Source organism: Leuresthes tenuis, unplaced genomic scaffold (assembly GCF_036924035.1).
Source record: "Leuresthes tenuis unplaced genomic scaffold, fLeuTen1.0.hap1 SCAF_4, whole genome shotgun sequence".
NCBI lineage: Eukaryota > Metazoa > Chordata > Actinopteri > Atheriniformes > Atherinopsidae > Leuresthes > Leuresthes tenuis.
Window position 1 is genome coordinate 14,899,659 of NW_027325358.1, and position 19,655 is coordinate 14,919,313.

The window sequence follows — 19,655 nt, forward strand, 5'->3', positions numbered from 1 at the left end:
CCTGCAATTTATTGGCCTTCATTGCAGTCAAACTCAGGCACTAATCCTAAACGGAGTGTAACGCTCAGTCACTGGTCTCCTGCACTAGTAATCCTCCTTCACACAGGTAAGAGAGACGCTTCACGTTCTTCGTTAATTTTGAATGCTTTTGTCTGATAGTCTGGATCTTAATTTTGATCTCTCGGTTTGAATTGTCCTTTTAGTCAAGACTTTTATCAAGTTAAAATGACTGTTTAATGGAGGCTTCTGTGATTGTTCCAGTTTATGAGGGATCAGTATGACCGTGTAATGGTGTATCGTGCATGGTTAATGTTGTGAAATAACTGCTACTCCATGTTTTCATTTAATCGCTCCTAAATCAGACTGCGTTGAAAGCTTGACCTTCTCTCATGCATGTAAGGATCAGCTTTGGCAGCGTCTTCAAGCGTATCAGATGTCTTAAAACGACCAGATCAAACGGATTAACCTTTTAAGCAATTTAAAAATGGGTGACTCGTATCTTATCTTAAAACCTTTTCAAACTAGATTATAGTTGCGACTTAATTCGACAATGAAGTTGCATTTCTACATGCTGAAAAGTTGGCTTTTTTTGTTGTCACGTCGCTGGTGGTCACGATAAGACTGCGCACGATTGCCGACATGACTGGGACGGGAATTGGACTTGGATTGGATTTATAAATTCAGTTTGCAATATGTTAGTGCTTAATTCATTCACCGTGATTCCGGTGAAGGGAGTGGCAAGCTGTGGGTGTCATTTGCGGTTGAGCGACACACTGGGCGGCTTCCGGGTCGGTCTGCCACTGTCTCGAGGCTGCTCTCACTTTTGCCTTATATGGCCATGACCAGACCAGGCGAGAAACCGCCTTTGTTTCTCATCTGTGGCTTAGAACCTGCGCCACGGCGACGTCCAGCGTCCAGTCTCCATAATGACAATACTTTAACCCTGATTGTAGATGAAGCTACATTGTGAGGCATGATGTCATGGAGCATTCGCATTAAACTTTTTTTTTTTTATTCTCTAGAAAATGGAAGACGAAATCGCCGCCCTCGTTGTTGACAACGGATCTGGTATGTGCAAAGCTGGCTTTGCAGGAGATGATGCTCCACGTGCTGTCTTTCCCTCCATTGTTGGCCGCCCCAGGCATCAGGTAATTCATTATTTTATGTAATGTTTTCCATATAATCCTAAAACCTTAAATGACAAGTGTCTTAACTCTGTCCCCTTTTACCTTCCCAGGGTGTAATGGTTGGTATGGGCCAGAAAGACAGCTATGTTGGTGATGAGGCACAGAGCAAAAGGGGAATCCTGACCCTAAAGTACCCCATTGAGCATGGAATTGTGACCAACTGGGATGACATGGAGAAGATCTGGCATCACACTTTCTACAACGAGCTGAGAGTTGCCCCTGAGGAGCACCCAGTCTTGCTGACAGAGGCCCCCCTGAACCCCAAGGCCAACAGGGAAAAGATGACTCAGGTAATAAGACCTGACACGCTGACAACTCTCCTAACTGGGTAAACTGGTTCAGCTGTCCTGCAGGCACAACAGGCAACTGCTCAGGCATTTCTTCCTCGGCTCAATCTTTCATTTCCTCCTGCTCCCTCCAACCTCCAGGTTTCTTCTACCCTGACCTGATCTTTTCATCTCTGTGGATGCTTCAGGTTTCTATCTCCCTGCACTGCAGTTCATCAGGAATGAGTTGTTGCAGCATGAGCACTGCAGTTGTCAACTTAGACTTGCTAAAGTACATGGCTAACTTGTTAGATGTCTGCATGATTGAGGAAATAACTGAGCAGGCTGCACAGTGTACTGACTTTTTGTTTAAGACAGGCCAGTGTGCTGTGGCGTTACTAACATTCTAGCTAACAGTACTTTGACCAGACTTGGTGACTAATGTCTCTTTTCCCTCCCCCAGATCATGTTTGAGACCTTCAACACCCCAGCCATGTATGTGGCCATCCAGGCTGTGCTGTCCCTGTACGCCTCTGGTCGTACTACTGGTATTGTCATGGACTCCGGTGATGGTGTGACCCACACAGTGCCCATCTATGAAGGCTATGCTCTGCCCCACGCCATCCTGCGTCTGGACTTGGCCGGCCGCGACCTCACAGACTACCTCATGAAAATCCTGACTGAGAGGGGATACAGCTTCACCACCACAGGTAAGCATGCAGAATAATGAACTGAGTAATGTTTAAAGTGGCGCTATGACGAAAAATTGACAACTGGACCGTTCTCGTCCCGCAGCCGAACGTGAGATTGTGCGCGACATTAAGGAGAAGCTGTGTTACGTTGCGTTGGACTTTGAGCAAGAAATGGGAACTGCTGCCTCCTCTTCATCATTGGAAAAGAGCTACGAGCTGCCTGATGGACAGGTCATCACCATTGGAAATGAGAGGTTCCGTTGCCCAGAGGCCCTCTTCCAGCCTTCTTTCCTTGGTACGTAATGTAGGAAACCTAATTTTAGATCAAATCTATAACTTCATGTGAGAATAGCAGGCCCCCCCAGCAAAACAAATGCTAACTCTTGCTTTTTATATATCCATTTACAGGTATGGAGTCTTGCGGTATCCATGAAACTACCTTCAACAGCATCATGAAGTGTGATGTGGATATCCGTAAGGATCTGTATGCCAACACTGTGCTGTCTGGAGGTACCACCATGTACCCTGGCATTGCTGACCGTATGCAGAAGGAGATCACTGCCCTGGCACCCACCACCATGAAGATCAAGGTAAATTCCTTTTTTTTCCCCCTTGAGGAAATTTCTAAAACCTCATTGACTGCCAATAAATAGTTTTTGCCATATGTATTTTGTGCTAACTAATGTAAACCTTTATTTTTGCTCCTTGCAGATCATTGCTCCCCCAGAGAGGAAGTACTCTGTATGGATCGGAGGCTCTATCCTGGCTTCCCTGTCCACCTTCCAGCAGATGTGGATCAGCAAGCAAGAGTACGATGAGTCTGGCCCCAGCATCGTCCACAGGAAGTGCTTCTAAACAGACTCTGTCCCAACCCCCACCCCAAAAAACACACTGCTCCAAGCCCAAATGGGCTCTGCATACTTACCTGCACCAACACTGTATGCTGAGCCTACACCTCTTCCATTCTGTCATCACTCTGGCTATGGCACCATGCCCCCTAATGGGGAGAAACTCTGGAGGTACATAGTATCCCAGGCAGTGTGAATGTGTGAAGAACATGATGTCCATTGTCGTGTTTTGTGTAGGTCATTCCAGATGTTTGTTCACCACCTTATTTGCCTCTATGAAGGTCTATTCTCTGGTGGGCCCACTGCCCAACAGACCTGTAGTATTGCTTGATATGTAAATTATGTAATCTGAACTCGTTTTGTTTTTGTACTTTCAGCCTTAAACAATACTTGGTCCAGTTTTTTGTCATCATGCAAAAGACAAGGCTTCTACCTTGTGTTGAGGTGTAATGGTTTGTGCATGGAGCCTCAAGTCTCTGGTGTACACAGAAACCCAATAAAGCGCACATGTCTGAGATTTCTGACTGCTTGGTCTCCTCTTTATACAAGTCATGTAAACTAGGTGCAGCCATATTGGGTCTTGATCATTGATGGACTCTTTTCTTCTCAGATGGGCTGGGGTGTGGGTTATGGATCATGATGGTCAAACTGCATTTAGCTTTCTGTTGTCAATGAATTGGGAGGACAAGGTGGCGGCAGCAGCCTACATTTACAGAACTAAATACTAAAGGCTGAAAACTGAAGAGGCTCTTCACAAAGCAAAACTGATGTCCAAGTGAACTTTAAAAGAAGTTCCTGAATATCTGACCTATTCATCTATCTTGAACATAAGCCTGAGTCTTCCCAGCAGAGCTGTTTTATTTTCTCTCCTTAATGGTTGCACCCAGAGGTTTAATGTGGAGATGAGTTACTCACACACACGAAGATGGTTTGAAATTGAAACGGTGTAACTACCAGTGGTGAGTGCTGTAGCTCAGTCAAAACCAGGCAATGGCTCCCCCTGCTGTTTAAACTTTAAAACGTTTGAGATTTCTAACTTTCACAAAATCTTTGTTTAAAAGAGGCTCTAGGATACTCGCCTAAGAATGCAAATTTAGTTTGTAACCTCCTGAGAAATTCTAGTAGCTTGTACCTTTCCTGTTGAATTGCTTTGTTAAAGGAAAAATGTTTACATCATGACATTCAAGTAAACCACATCTTTGTTTCTATCAATCTTGACATGTATTTTATTTTTTTTAAATTACTGATCTAAAAAAATGAACTGGCCCATTGTAGATATTACTTTACTGCATCATAGATTTGTTACACAAGTAGCCTGTCAATTCAAAACATCCCCTAACCATCTGTTATTTTGTTTATGGGCTCTCTGTTTACATGGACAGAAGAAGATATAGCTGTGCTTTAATGGATGTTGATCAGATACCAAATGCCTTAAATGTTTTGACCTTTTGTTTTTTTTGGTTACATTTGAATATATGTGAGATGTATTTTTGCAGTCCACAATGACATCCCAACTTTAACAATATTCCAGTCAAAAATTGGGTGTAACTATTAGTAAAGTTCACTCTACACAGTACTATCACATGGAACAACCTTTACACATTAAAGAAAACCTTTATTTTACAAAGACTGGCTGGAAAATGGAGTTCAGGCCATTGTTCAATTAGGGCAGGGATGTCCAAAGTTGGTCCTCAAGGGCTGCTATCCTGCCAGTTTTAGATGTTTCCCTGCTTCAACACATTTCAGATGAAATGGAGCTCTTGAAAATATTAAGTTTTGCAAAAGCCTGCTAATAATACATTGATCTGAATCAGGTGTGAAACCTGCAAGACAGCGGCCCTTGAGGACCGGATGTGGACAAATTCAATTCTGACAGCCAACAAAAACAGTTTTTGTTGGTTTACCTGTTGCTTTATTAAATCTGGTTAGAGGGATACTAAATTATGCTACTATGACACCTACATTTCCTACTATGTGTACAGATGAATATAACTTATTGGACAAGAAATGTAGCAGCCGAATTTTAAGATTACTGAAGAACCAAAAACATTTTCCTTTCCCTGTCAAAAAAAAAAGGATCACTTGGGATGTTTTCAAGACTTGATTTTGTCAAAGTCCAAACTAGCTATTTGTCATTTCCTTTGTTAAATAAATCGAAATTACTTAATTTTAAAACAGTTAATGAGATTTGGTAATACTAAATAAAATGTTAAATTTTAAATTAAGGTTCAAATTGGGCAGTTATGAATGTACATTTTCATAATGTACACGTTTTCATAATATACTCAAACTCAGGACTATTTTATTTGTTGTCTTTTGGGACAGGGTTCATGAGTGGTTAGTTTAAAAGAATATAATACCAGCATTAGACTATCAAATGGTCAAACTTGATGTGGGTTTTTGGTTTGTTTGTTTGTTAACAAAAGAAAGACGTTTCATATTTTGTGTAAGAATATTTTAACCACTTGGTAATTGTATATAAACAATTGTTGATTTTTCAATTATTTATTTGTTTTCTATTATGTATTCGTATGCTGCTTGGATTCCTTTTGTCTTTTCGTTTATCTCTGAAACCAATATGTTATTTTTTTTTTAGTGTAACACAGATATCGTTCAATAAAAAGGAAAAATGTCACCGGAAGAAAGTAAGTCCGTCCTTGAAAGTCTTCCCACTTGTGCAGCAGCATATATCATCCGGGCAGCTAACGGACACCCAACCGCCCGTGGTCCAGACTTCAAAACGGGTTTATCAAACATGAAACACTGGCTGGGTAAATGATCGAATAAAATCCCGCTAATCATGAGTGGGACTGTATGTGGGATCATGGATGATCTTGATAGGCAGATAATAAAGGTATGTGGGCTGAAAAACTGCAGAAGATTTTTTTTTGTTGTTGCGTTACCGCAGAGTAGAACTGAATCCAACGTTTGGCTAATTTAACCGCTGCCAGGCTAAACCAAATTTCTCCTAACTTTTCCCACCGAGTTTGATTAATGCACACAAATAATATAGTAGTATGACAAGCACTTTAATGACAATTTTTCCTTTTTTTTAAAACGTTTTCCCATGTTAACCTGCTAAACTAGAGCGACCGACCCAAAACGGTATTGTAAGCTGACACGTATTTCTGCTAGTTGCAATACTGTTTTTTTGGATCGAGACACTGAAGAGCAAAACAGAACCAAATACTATATTTCAGCAAACACAGAACAGCATTTTACCAAACACTACAAAAGCAAAATCCTGACTGTTACAGAAATTGTTGTTCACTCAGATATTGTATTTATGTTTTTGATGTTGAAATGCTTGTTTGTGTCCTCTGAAATGTGGCTGTGTTTTCTGAAATATCGACATATTTTGGATTTGTGGTTCATGGACTGTTGCTGCTGTTTTTTTGGGGTGTGTATGTGTCATTTCGTGGCCTATTTCCTTTACAGCATTGAATTGTTTAAAGATCTCAGAGCCAGAATGGGTTTGCATACATGTGACATAAATAAGAGGCCAAAGAACAAAATCTCTGACTGTATACGATTTAACTCTGTTTCGTGGTATGAATGGTCGTATTAAATAATTTCTTCTGCTTTGCAGGACCGTGCTGACGAGAGTACTAAGAATTACTTGCTATTAAACTTAAAAAAGGGCACTCAGTTTCTCTAAGCATTCTTTAAGACCAACCGTATATTTTGCATTTTATATTTTGCTCTTTCCCCTTGCTCCAATTCTAAAATGCACCGCACCGTAGTGGCAGCAAATTACAGCAACTAGTTATACTGTGTATATCAGTGAGTTTTCCTTGACAACTCAATTCATCTCTTCACTATTTTTCATGAGTACTTATTTCCGGTAGTTTTTTGAGTAATCCCCTCAACAAACACACAATGGGAGACAATCGCACACCTCACCCTTGGTTCTCGTCTTGGCGGAGGAGCAAAGCATCTGCAACGTCTGGATAGTTCATTAGAATTCATGTTTGAAGTAAAAGCACCAAAGTTACAGGGTTTGCTGTCTGTCTCAGGCTGTTTGTGACGAGGATACGATGTCTTCTGCCTCGGTTGGGATGTCGGATTTGTCTGATGAGATCCTGCTGTGTATCCTCCGCCACCTTCCAGTCTGTGACCTGCTGATGAACGTGGCAAACGTGTGCCAGAAGTTTCACACACTGTGCCGGGACAAGAGCCTGCTCACAAACGTCACAATGTCTGAAGAATATCTGGTAATGCAATTGGAAAAAAAAAAAACTTGTTATCCTCTGTAGAGCTGATAATGTTGTATTTCGGGGTTGCATTTTTTGAAAATATCTCCCCATTTTCAATCATCAAGTTCACGTATGTGCTTGTAATTTTTTATGTTTTTAAAAAAAAATCATTCAACTGGAAAACTAGTTGTGATGTGTTAATGGATGAAAAGCTAAACATTGCTCTTTTATCCTGCAGGCTGATGATCAGTTGATTCGCCACATACTGAAGCAGCTATCCAGTCATGTGCAGTCTCTCAGCCTGAATGGCTGCTACTGGCTGTCTGGTTCCACCATGGAGCATCTTGCTCGGTGCAAAGGAGTGACGCATCTCGATGTCACCGGCTGTCGCCTCACCTCCCTTTGTCTGTCACGTCTCCTCTCCTCGCTGTCTTCACTCAGATCACTCGCTTTTGATGTGCGGCCGTGCTTCAACTCTGCTCTGCTTAGCTCAGAGGCAGTGGATTCACTGAGCCGCCTGACGGAGCTCAGACAGACGCTCTTCACGCCAAGTTATGGTGTGGTGCCATGCTGTGCCCAACTTCGCAAGTAAGAATCTCCGTTTACAGACGCGTCGAGGTAACTGTGTCCAAATGATTTGGCACGCAGAGAACTATACCTAGTTCTTCCATTTTTACTATTTTTAATGTCGCCTGAAATTCTCAAATTCTTGGGGCAGAGTAGAACAATACAGGGTCCATTTGCACCACTTCAGACTACAAAATGAGTCTACAGTTTTGTATAGTGACCATAGGCCTTGCATAAGTGCAAGTGCAAACCTGTATCTGGGTTTTAACAAAAGTCCTGGTGGGCAAATGATAATAAAGGCCATAACCATTCATCCATTTTCTATACCCTCTTAATCCATCGGTTGGGTCGTGGGGGGGCTGGAGCCTATCCCAGCGGTCATCGAGCAAGAGGCGGGGTACACCCTGGACAGGTCGCCGGTCCATCACAGAGACAAATGAGACAAACAACCGTGCACGCTCACACTCACTATGGACAATTTTAGAGTCAACAATTAACCTAACATACATGTTTTTGGATGGTGGGAGGGAGCCGGAGTACCCGGAGACGCCCCAGGCGGGGATCGAACCTGGGACCTGGCGTAACTTATTTGCTGAGAGGCTTATAGCAGACTCTAACAATGAGTTGTGGTTTGATGTTGAAACATTTTTGGTAGAAACAGACGTCTTGATGCTGAAGTTTGCATCTTCAGTTAGAGAATTGTTATTTTTCTCTTTTTTTTCTGTATATTTTAATGTAATGTTCAACCGTGTTTAAATAAAAAGAACTAATTGCTAAAAGTTAATGTCAGTGAGATGAGAAAAGGAGCGTTAGTTGCTAGGTTTGAGACATCAAAGCTGATAAGCAATGTTGGATTGGGTATTTGAGGTTTTCTAACCTGAGTTTGACAGGACTTTAGGATAGAAACATTGGCCAAAGAACTGTTTATTTGTAACTCCTTTCTTCTTGATTATTTCCTTACCTTGTTTACCATGACTACCTAACAGTTAACAGTTGTGAGATGGTCTCAGAACACAGCCATTAAAAAGGATTTAGTCCATTGGTAGCGTTTAGCCAAACTATATTGGCCGCGTTTCCCAGATTCACTAAGAGCTTCTTAGCGAATCTGGGAAACGCGGCCAATATAGTTTCCTGCATAGGACAGAATACGTTGCTGTGTCGCTATAGAGTTCATATGTGCACGTGTCTTTGTGCTTTAGGCTGATGCTCCAGTTTGACATCCCAGATGTGACCAGAGAAGGTGTTGGTGTTTGCTGTCAGTTAATGGTTGGCCAGAGTAGCGTCCCACACTACGAACAGCTGGAAGAGTTCACTGCCAGGCTGGCTCCAGGAGAGGTGAGTTTGTTGGTGCTCCTAAAACCAAACCTTCTCCCAGATGCAGTTTACGCTGTGATTGATGTATCTGTGTCTTAATTGGCCACAGGTAAACCAGACCTTGCTCCTTCTCTACCTGGCAGTGTTCAGCGTTCACATTCCCAAGCATCTCAGAATTTTCCTCGTGTCGATTCCCGGTCCGAACCCGGCTCACTGGCCCGCTGCTCCCTCTCTGGTTCAGAGCTTGGGGCAACGGGGAGACCTGGTGAGCCTGCAGCTTCCTCGGTCCTGGCTGGATTCTTTGTCCTTGAAGCGAGCTCTGGAGGGAAACAGCCCCAAGCACCTGAGCTTCAGCCGCTGCCCTGTGTTGTGGCCCCAGGTGTTCCAGTCGCTGCTGAACGGAGGAGTCCAAGACGCCACGCAGCTGGTCAGCCTCAACCTCAGCGGGATCAACCATGTTTCTTACTCTGAGTGCAGAAGTGTGGAAGATCACCTGGTCGCTGTGACAATAAGCCAGCTGGCTGTTGCCTGTTCCAACATTAAACACCTGAACCTGATGCACACACATTATCACCACGAACACTCACCAGGGCTGGACACGGACACGCACCTGTGTGCCAGCTTAGGCAAATTCAGACACCTGCGCTCTCTCACTCTGCCTGCCTGCGCTCTGTCAGATGGTTTGAACACACATCACATCTCCACACGCAACATGGCTCCCTCCCCTTTGTTCCAGGGGTTGAAGAAGGCGCCACGTGTGGGCCTCCAGAATTACAAGCCTGATTCAGAGCCTTCTCTGTCAGGGGACAGCACCTCCGGCCTGGCTGCGCTCATAGCTGGCTGCCCCTTTTTAGAGACCTTTGAGCTCATCGGTCCAGGTTTTGCCTCTGCGTTGCCTCGGCTCGAGCCTTGCACTCGTGCCAGCGTGGAGCCTCGTGGTATGTGTGCTTGGGCACGAGGGGTGGGCGACGCACACTTCGCAGCGCTGGAGGCTTTGCCTCGATTGCGTTGCGTGACTCTGGCTGGACTTCCGGGAGTTCTTCGGGGAACGGGACTGGTACAGCTGGCCAAACAGTGTAGAGACCTACGAGTGCTATCCCTCGCCAATTTGGGCTCGCTGAAAACTATGAACTACACAGCTGCCTTGCTGGACACACTAAAGCAGTGCACACAGCTGCAGGAGCTCAGGTTAGAAGATGTCCTTGTGTTCCTTTTACCAGCTACAACAAACATTAAACTTCAAATTAACGGTATAGTCATGAATAGAACTGCATGTTCCATCCATTTCCACCTGTCCTCGCTTTCTTGCCCAAACATTCGTTTATTCTTACATTGACTTCATTGTTTTATTAGTGTATCCTGATAAACATCTTTGTGCAGCTCCTTGGTTTAGTTTAACTTGATTGTATGTTTGTAACTTTAGGTTGGAGCAGCCCTACCTGAATGCCAATGCGTCGTTCTTCGAGGCTCTGTCCTGCTGCTCTCGCCTGCAGTGCGTCTGCCTCATCTCACGCTGTGGCACCTTTGACCCGCCGGCTACAGAAGCCTTCATGGAGCGATGCTGCCAAGTCATCATGTGCCACATGTTCATGGGCGGCACCTTGGTCGCCTGTCGGACGCTGCAGAAAGCTCTGCTGGAAAGGTCAGCGCTTGTGTTTTATTTGTGTTTGATACGGAGGACGTTTCTCTGTCCGACAAATTCACAAATCTGTGCTGTGTGTACATCTGTTAGATTTTCCGCCGAGCGCCCGGCTCTCAGTGTGGTCATCTATCCGCTACAACACGAGGACCTGCCCTCAGTCATCAGAGGGATTCCACTGACTCTGCTGGATCGGATGACGTTATTTCAGAGCCACGTGGCGCAGCCACCTCATTTATCACCGCTGTGACGTCTGCAGAAAGCTTCGCCGTCATTGCTGCCGGAAATAAAATTCCCAAGTGAAAGCGAGCAATTGTCATCGGCCCTCACGTTTCTGTTTGGATGTCACAGGCTCCCCAGCAACAACACATCAGCTGTGATTGTTACATTTGCACAACAGAAAATTATGTTTTTTAAAGGGAAATTGAAACACTCGGGTTTTAGAGTTTACTTCATTGTTTCAAGGTGCCAGTGGGGCCTCCATTGTGGTCTCTAAATCAAAAATGGTTTCTGTTGTTACAGCATTCTGTTTCTTTTAAAATAAGCGCCAGGAATTATAATCATGACAGGTATATTTTGTACCCGAGTCTATGAGTCAAATGACGGTGAAATAAACTCCTTTAAAGAAATGTTATCACTTCCTGTGTATGATTTTTCTGTTTTGTCTTATGTTAAATTAATACAACAGGTCCCCACTGCTGACTTGTGCCACTTGAGCTTAAGGGTATAAGACACATACTGAGTTAACCATTAATTCAAAAACCTCTATAGAAGTCTATATAAAAGAGAACTACATGGTATCTGCACTTGTGTAAAGTACTTAAATATACTGTAAGTTATACTTAATGTCTGATTAAGTTATAGCTACACTCCAGTCAACCAATCATTTACGAACTTATACTTTTAACTGTCCGTTAACACAGCAGGTTTATCTATGTTTATCTAACCACGACCAGCAGGGGGCAGTATGTGGCGATTTGACGGCACAGGAAGAAGAATCCCTCAACGATGTAGTCGATCAGAGAGTGCCAGGACTATTGAAGTAAATTAAGCCTTGTTGTCATTTATGCGACATAGTATTCAACTATGCCAGTTTGATTCCATGTCCTGTATTCACTGACTACTCTCTAAGACTGTAATGGCTGTTTCGGCGTGCTTTATAACTTTGGTTTGACATCTGTTATTCATGTCTGGCCGAGTCTGTGTCATTGAAGCATCGTGGTTCATCTCATAAGGCTACCAACAGTTTAGCTACCCTCGAAGCAGACATTTTTAGTTTTATTTATGTCATAATTTGTTGCCGGTGAGGAGTTTCTCCATGTTCGGTTAACTTCGATTAAACCCGTAAATATGTTGTCATCCGTCGCCTGTTCCTGCGTGAGAAACGGGAGAAGAATATCTGTATCCAGGTTGTCTATCTTTTCAAAGGCGAGTAAGTCCTCAGACTCTCTCGCTTTGCCAGGAGTTGTTGACTTGTCCCAACACCGCTCATGCTGGGTCTTCACACCGGCTTCCTCGCGGCTCCCCACGGCACACGGTTCCAGGTTTGTGTCCCTGTCGGGTTTCTCCAGAAAAGATGCGACCACGTTGGACTGTCCCTCAGACCCATCTGATGGGGAAAACTTGGGCTCCATGTCCACAGACATAGCATCCAGGAGGTCGTTCAAGAAAAGCAGCCCAGGTATAAGAGACTTGCAATTCCGAGAAGATGCAGCAGTGGAGGAGGAGGACCAGAGTAGACCTTACAGGAGATCTGGGAGGAGAAATACTCCCTACTGGTACTTCTTGCAGTGCAAGAAGCTGATCAAAGAGAATAAGGTCAGTCCGACTGAGCTATTTTTCTTTATTTCTTCTTTTTTTCTCTTCCTTTTCCATCTTCGTGTGTTTCTGAACGCATCTGGTCCTCTCAACAGCTGCAGGAGGCGCTGGATTTGTTCAGCAGAGACATGCTGCAGGGGGAGAGGCTGCAGCCTGAGGAGTACAACTACTCGGTTCTGATTGGAGGCTGTGGTCGAGCTGGACAACTCAAAAAGGCCTTCAGACTCTACAATGACGTAAGAATATTTGATGGTAAATCTTGGGACCCCTTTGCACAATCACTGGCCTCCTCAGTAACATGAGATGATCTCTGCACTTCCTCCAGATGAAGAAGCGAGGTCTGGATGCGGCGGACGCCACCTACACTGCGCTGTTCAACGCCTGCGCCGAGTGCCCTTCAAAACAAGCCGGGCTTCAGCAGGCACTGAAATTGGAACAAGAGCTGCGTCGCAAAAACTATCCCCTGAGCACCATTACGTACCACGCGCTTCTCAAGGCTCACGCCGTCACCAACCACCTTCAAGCCTGTATTCACACGCTCAGGGTGGGACACCCGCCTCATGGAGTACGAGTTAAAGAGAGGTTGGGCCTCCACACTGTGTCTCGTCTAAGCATGGTTTTGCATATGTTTTTAGGAGATGCTGCAGAATGGCCATGCTGTGACTCAGGAGACGTTTCACTACCTGCTGATGGGCTGCTTGAAGGACAAAGAAACCGGGTTCCGGCTGGCTCTACAGGTAAATGACCGCTCCTAGACTCTTCTTCAGTTTGTTTTTGGTGACCGACTGGAAGCCACGCATAACTGTGCCAACACACTACTCCCACGTGCTTCAGATCACGAATTGCAGCCTAAAGAGTCTGTTTGACTTGAATTGGGAGCTCTTAAAACCAACCTAATAACTGGTGGATTTATAACGTAGGAATTAAATGTCTCTTAAATGTGTTTTTGCTGAAATACTTAATGTTTCAATGTCTTAAGTATTCCTGTTAACTGTACATTTGCACATGTTTTTATGAAAAGCAGACTTATGTTGCTCACATTTTTCATGAAAAACTTCATAATCTCTCCCTTTTTTAAGGTATTAACATTTCGGTGGTGGTAATTTCATTATTGTTCTGTTGCATTTTGTGCAGATCATTTTACTGTCTCACATACATCAAAAATATTCTACGTGCTGTGTGTGTTTTCACTGCACTTCAAGTCTTTACGTTCATTGCAGGTGTGGCGCCAGATGTTGCGCTCAGGGATTCTTCCAGACGCTAAGAACCATAACCTGCTGCTGAGAACTGCCAGGGACTGTGGTATTGGTGATCCTGCCGTGGCCGCTAACATTCTGCTGAAGACTGACTCCAAAAGGCGACGAGATAGAGGGGATGCGTCGGAGGTCAGCTGCAAGGGTGTAATAGACATCGACCTTTTGGAGAAACAGTTGTTTGTCCAGCCTGATCCGCAGAGTGTCGATCGGCAGGACAGCAGACACAGTGAGGAGCTCTCCAGTCATCTCATACCAGTCAGACAAACTGAAAACTTCTCACTACCCGTGGAATTAGTCGCTGACTCTTCAGCCCCAAACCTACTGGACCTGTTTGAAGGGAAAAGAGGTGCAGTGGTCTCGCTCAGCACTGTAGATGGAGCATCTGACAGGCTCTCTCTCATTGGTGGAGCGAAAGGTTTCCTGGAGAAGATGGCAGCCAACGGACTCAGCCCAGACCTCAGAACTCTGACTCTGCTGGCCGACACGATGGAGCCGGGCTACCAGTCTCTGCAGCTGCTGTTAAAGGTGGCCAAACAGCATCGGGTGAAGCTCGATGTGGCGTTTTTTAACTCCGTGATTCACAGAGCAGCCAGAGCAAGGAACCTGGAAGATGCAAAGGTAATCGCACTCGCAAAATCATTCTTAAACCAAATCGTAAAAATAAAACCGAATTTGGGAAAAAGATCAAACAGATTTTATAGGGCCCCAAATATCCCGAATTTAAACCAAAATATCAAACGGCATAATTTTTTTTTTTTTGCTCTGTCTCGAAACTCCCCCCTTACCCTCAAACACCTTGCTTTGTGCCTCAGGATGTGTTTCAGATTCACCGCTGCTTTAATTTTTGCCAAAAGTTGCCACGAACAAACAGCTTTATTGAATTTGGGGTTTTAATACCAGTATGTTGACATCAGCTCGTTATTTTTCCTGAAAAGTAAACAATATTTTTTTCTCAAAACTCCAAAAATGATCAAACAACAAATAAAACCAATATTTTGATTTAATCTGGGAGAGTCTGCAGAAAATGCTGCTATCTGGTGGGCAGTGGGCATGACTCGCAAATAAACCGATGGTCAGCTTCCACACAATACCTTTATTATGATGATGATTGTATCTTTATTGTATCTTATATGTACCTGTTGGCTTGGATTTTTGACAGGGTTGTTGCAAAGTCATTTTATTTCATTCTTTTTTTTTTTTCTTTATGAGAAAACAACCTGATGTGAAAACAAAGAATCCTGTTCTTAAATGAAACAAAGTACAAGTAAGATGGGCTGTACTTTTCTAGTCTAACTGACCACTCAAAGCGCTTCTAACACTACATGCCACATTCACCCATGCAGCACGTCTTAAGTCTACACATAACTACATGCTTTCTATGCTTGCATTTATACACCAATGGCTGCATCAGTAGGAAACGTGGGGTTCAGATCAGTGTCTTGCCCAAGGACACTTCGACATGTTTGATTTGATGATATTGATGGGCGACTGCTCTTCCTCCTGAGCCACAGCCACCTTCTGTAGCGATCTTCTTTATTCAAGGAGAAATGTTTTCATTGCAGTTTGTTTTTCTTACTTGGTTTGTTTTCTACACCCGTTTGGACTTTCAGGCTCTGAAATGTTTTTAAAAAAAACATTTTTAAAAAAGATCTGATGACTGCCCCCCCCCCATAAGCTGTCACCTTGCCGTGGTGGGGGAGCTTTGCGTGCCCCCCAATGAGTCTGGGCGCTATGTTGCCCGGGGCTCTAAGCCCCTGGTAGGGTCACCCAAGGCAAATAGATCCTAGCTGAGGGACCAGACAAAGAACAGCTCATAAAAACCCTCATGACGGAAAAAATGATTGGATCACGTTATCTTTTGCCCAGACGCGGGTTACCGGGGCCTCCCCCTGGAGTCAAGCCCGGGGGTGGGGCCCGGCAGTGAGTGCCTGGTGGCCGGATCTGTGCCCATGGGGCTCGGTCGGGCAGACCAGGGTAGCAGCTGATGGATGGATCAAATCACTGGCTCATTACAGACTAATGACCCCACACATTTATTTAATTATTTTTCCTCTCTCGAGGTTAACATTGAAAGAAAAAGGCTAAAACGGTCTGAAACACCACAGAATTAAACCTGAAACACATCGACTGAATAAAGTCCACAGCTGTGTCGTTGGATCTACTTGTGCCTGAATGAGACAGTGATCTTGATACAGCAAGCCTGTTAATTTCCACGTGCACAAACTTCAGTCTGTCACTTTATTAAATGTATCACATTTGGTGAGGATTATAGTTTCTACTTGTTGTGAGAAATCTGCACCTCTGGAGTCATGTTTGTGGTCGGCAGAGAGTGTCAGCACTGCACCTTTTGCATGAAGGTCCTCTGAGTTAGGAGCTGAAAACTTGGACTGATTTTCATCAGAACCGATCTAAGACAAAATGGACAAAACCAGTAGTGCAAATCTTTTGTAACCCAGATGAATGTGTGAGATTCCTCTTTCTCTTCACAGGCTGTGCTGCAGGTGATGCGACAACGCAACGTGAGTGTGAATGTGCAGACATTTGGGTGTCTTGCATTAGCCTGCGATCGGCAGAAGGATGGCCTCCAGCTGCTGAAAGACATCGAGGTGATGAAGAACACATCCTGACAGTAAAAACTGGTCATGGACATTAAATTATACTGACCTCTGTGACAGCTGCTCTTTCCCATTCACACTTCTTTTTTTTGTTTGTTTATTTAAAAAAAAAAGATATTCTGCTTATATTTATATTTAATATTAATTTATATGAATCATGACAAATGCCACAATCCATGTTAGTAGCTGTCCAAGCATACATCATGTGGTGGAGCTTGATAGCTGCCTGTCATCTTTATACGCTTTCTCTTTGTGTGTTACGCAGGACGCAAGACTGCGACCTAATGTCCATGTGTTCTCTGCTCTGATTGGCCAAGCGACTCGGAGACTGGATTACGTCTACCTGAAAACTCTCCTTAAAATCATGCGGGAAGAGGGTGTGTGGCCTAATGAGGTCATCATCAAACAGCTGGAGTTTGCTGCACAGTATCCTCCCAACTACAACCAGGTCAGAAAATGTAGGGAGCACAAGGGGTGAGGCTCTGGTAAAAGATGACACAGAATTTAATTTAAAGTGGATTCACCACACTGCTTTTCATTTCACCCTCGGAGAAGTTTTAACGTTTTCAAGTTCAACAGCGTGATACAAATGTTCATGTGCTCAGGGTCTCCTCCCTCATTGGTCGCCTCTCTTCTCTCTCAATCTCAGTACAAGTCCAGAAACAACTATCTGGTTCAAATAGACGGTTTCCGAGGTTACTACCAGCAGTGGCTGAAAGATTTGCCCGCTCAAAGTGCCGAGGAGGAGCAGGTGGAGCTGCAGGCGGAGATGGAAGGTGCTGTGCTGAAAACCGAAGCTGCAGATGGACTGACAGGAGCTCAGAGGAACAAGAGAGCAGCAGCAAGGAGATATCATTCACGTCAGGGACACAAGACTGCTGAGTGACTGATGGTCTTAAAATGACAAAACGATCAAAAGCATTGATGGCCATCTGCTAAGTTTGATATTTGGTTTCACTGGGAAGACTTTGAACGTCTCCCCAGTGATTGATACATCACAGTTCACATCATTAATTCTTTTTTTTCTTTTATTTATGACACCAACTTTTGCAGGCATGTCGTCTGAACTGGTGACATAATCTGCGAGTTTACAAATAAAGCACGAGAGCCTGCCTATTCAAAGAACTTCTGACACTGCATTGGATCTGGTTCAAATTGATCTGTTAAGTGGTTATTGAGAAGTGAAGGTTTTATCGTAATGGCTACAACTGATCTGACTCTGCAAGATGAGATTTGTTTTACAATGTTGATGTGCCATAACATTGTAAAAGATAAGACATAAAAATAAATCTTCACCAGGCTTTAACATATGTATGACAAGCTCAGATGGACAGCTACAGCCTCACACTGTACGCATGGAGAGAGCCTGACTGCTGTCCTGGCAGCCGAGACTCAACGCTCATCTGCCGTCAAAGCCTCTCAGTCTGGTCCCTGAGGGAAGGGAGACACAACCTCCCGAACACCAGCTGTTGATCTCTGGGTCCTAGTTATATACTTTCACCTGTGACGTGTATTGACGTTTATTGACGTTTATTGACGTTTATTGACGTGTAATGACGTGGATTAAAGAGCATGACGTGCATTGACGTTTGTCGTTGAGGCATTATCATCACATATGTTGTGACGTCTTTGTGACGTATTAGAACCGAGATTCTAACCTGGAGTCCTTCGGACCTAACCTCTGTCACTCCCAAGCGAGAGAGGAGGGGCCCACAGTGACACCCATCCCGGGTGCTTCACTGGGGGTAAAGACAGAACATTTCGCCTCCCGAAGCACGAGGACCTCGGGAAGCATCCAGATGCTCCATTAGCCTTTTTGGAGCATCTGAATGCCTCTGGAACATCTGGATGCTTCCCGCATTTGCCCGCGTGTGGTGGTTGTACGCTGTTGTGTACGTGTGCGTGTGTGCGTGTGTAAGTGTTTGTGAGTATACGATATCATATGTGTATGAACGTGTTTACGTGCATGCGCGTGTGCAACAAATCCTGAAGTGAACATTGATATTTACGAGCTCCTCGGTTACAGACAGAAGAGGAAACACAGAATGTTCCACGTTTCTTTCTAAATCTCAGCTCAGATATTAATCTGAGCTTTAAACATCTCAGAGTGCGCAAGAAGCAATTAGCGTGACTTTAGTAAGAATACACCCTCTGCTATGTTACAAACACATGCATGCTTCTAGATCCTCTGGATGAGAGAGCTGCAGAGCTCTTTATTCCTGCCAAGACGTTAACATTATTTTAGAGTTATTTCCTAAACTCAGGAGGTTAACTTACTTGTATCACGCTGATCTCTGTTTTTCCCCCTTTAAACCGTACTAACAGGTCCCACTAGTGAAGAGGACAAGTCATGTGTTGGACTCGTGATGATCTGATTTCGTTTCCTTGCCATTGAAAAGTGAGAACAGCTGTTGTGATGGAGGCTAATAATGCAGGGCAGTCACAGCGGGCACTGCTGTAGCCTGAGATGGTTGTGTTTTGAATTAACACTCAAAAAACGTACTCAGGGATCAGAAGGACATGAGAGCACTGAGAACAAGACGCAACCGATTCCGGGGGCTCCTGTCCACAACACAAGCATCGGACTTGCGAGTGCGGAGCAGACGCTTCCAGCTACAGCCTCATACTGTACGCATGGAGAGAGTCTGACTGCTGTCCTGGCAGCCGAGACTCAACGCTCATCTGCCGTCAAAGCCTCTCAGTCTGGTCCCTGAGGGAAGGGAGACACAACCTCCCGAACACCAGCTGTTGATCTCTGGGTCCTAGTTATATACTTTCACCTGTGACGTCTAATGACGTTTATTGACGTGTAATGACGTGGATTAAAGAGCATGACGTGCATTGACGTTTGTCGTTGAGGCATTATCATCACATATGCTGTGACGTCTTTGTGACGTATTAGAACCGAGGTTCTAACCTGGTGTCCTTCAGACCAAACCTCTGTCACTCCCTTCACACTCCCGAGCGAGAGAGGAGGGGCCCTCAGTGACACCCATCCCGGGTGCTTCACTGGGGGTAAAGACAGAACATTTCGCCTCCCGAAGCACGAGGGCCGCGGGAAGCATCCAGATGCTCCATTAGCCTTTTGGGCGCATCTGAATGCCTCTGGAACATCTGGATGCTTCCCGCGTTTGCCCGCGTGTGGTGGTTGTAGGCCGTTGTGTATGTGTGCGTGCGTGTGTGCGTGTGCATGCGCGTGTAAGTGTTTGTGAATTTGTGAGCACACGATATCATATGTGTATGAACGTGTTTACTGC

The 19,655-nt window shown here is 44.5% G+C and overlaps 3 protein-coding genes across 4 annotated transcripts in view; all 3 read left to right on the forward strand.

Moving 5' to 3' along the window:
- actb1 (actin, beta 1) lies at window positions 1–3,508 on the forward strand. The gene is made up of 7 exons (XM_072384746.1): window positions 1–106; window positions 1,023–1,148; window positions 1,238–1,477; window positions 1,917–2,163; window positions 2,249–2,440; window positions 2,554–2,735; window positions 2,857–3,508. The coding sequence occupies exons 2-7, from the start codon at window positions 1,026–1,028 to the stop codon at window positions 2,998–3,000; spliced, it is 1,128 nt and encodes a 375-aa protein (XP_072240847.1). The 5' UTR covers window positions 1–106; window positions 1,023–1,025; the 3' UTR covers window positions 3,001–3,508.
- A 2,172-nt stretch (window positions 3,509–5,680) lies between these two features.
- Window positions 5,681–19,655, forward strand: part of fbxl18 (F-box and leucine-rich repeat protein 18) — a 74,539-nt gene continuing 60,564 nt past the window's right edge. Inside the window, exons 1-7 of one of the 2 annotated variants that reach the window (XR_011915375.1) lie at window positions 5,681–5,847; window positions 7,010–7,207; window positions 7,428–7,777; window positions 8,956–9,091; window positions 9,180–10,258; window positions 10,494–10,712; window positions 10,803–11,053. Coding sequence is in view for 1 of the 2 variants with exons in the window: in XM_072384749.1 (XP_072240850.1) it covers window positions 5,794–5,847; window positions 7,010–7,207; window positions 7,428–7,777; window positions 8,956–9,091; window positions 9,180–10,258; window positions 10,494–10,712; window positions 10,803–10,959 (2,193 nt within the window). In the remaining variant the exon portion in view is untranslated. Of the gene's footprint in view, window positions 5,848–7,009; window positions 7,208–7,427; window positions 7,778–8,955; window positions 9,092–9,179; window positions 10,259–10,493; window positions 10,713–10,802; window positions 11,309–19,655 lie in introns of those variants that run through there. The other variant, XM_072384749.1, reaches the window with a different exon arrangement.
- Window positions 11,795–17,820, forward strand: ptcd1 (pentatricopeptide repeat domain 1). Its single transcript, XM_072384747.1, has 8 exons — window positions 11,795–12,527; window positions 12,623–12,763; window positions 12,853–13,071; window positions 13,163–13,264; window positions 13,748–14,401; window positions 16,273–16,389; window positions 16,664–16,846; window positions 17,048–17,820. The coding sequence occupies exons 1-8, from the start codon at window positions 12,060–12,062 to the stop codon at window positions 17,282–17,284; spliced, it is 2,121 nt and encodes a 706-aa protein (XP_072240848.1). The 5' UTR covers window positions 11,795–12,059; the 3' UTR covers window positions 17,285–17,820.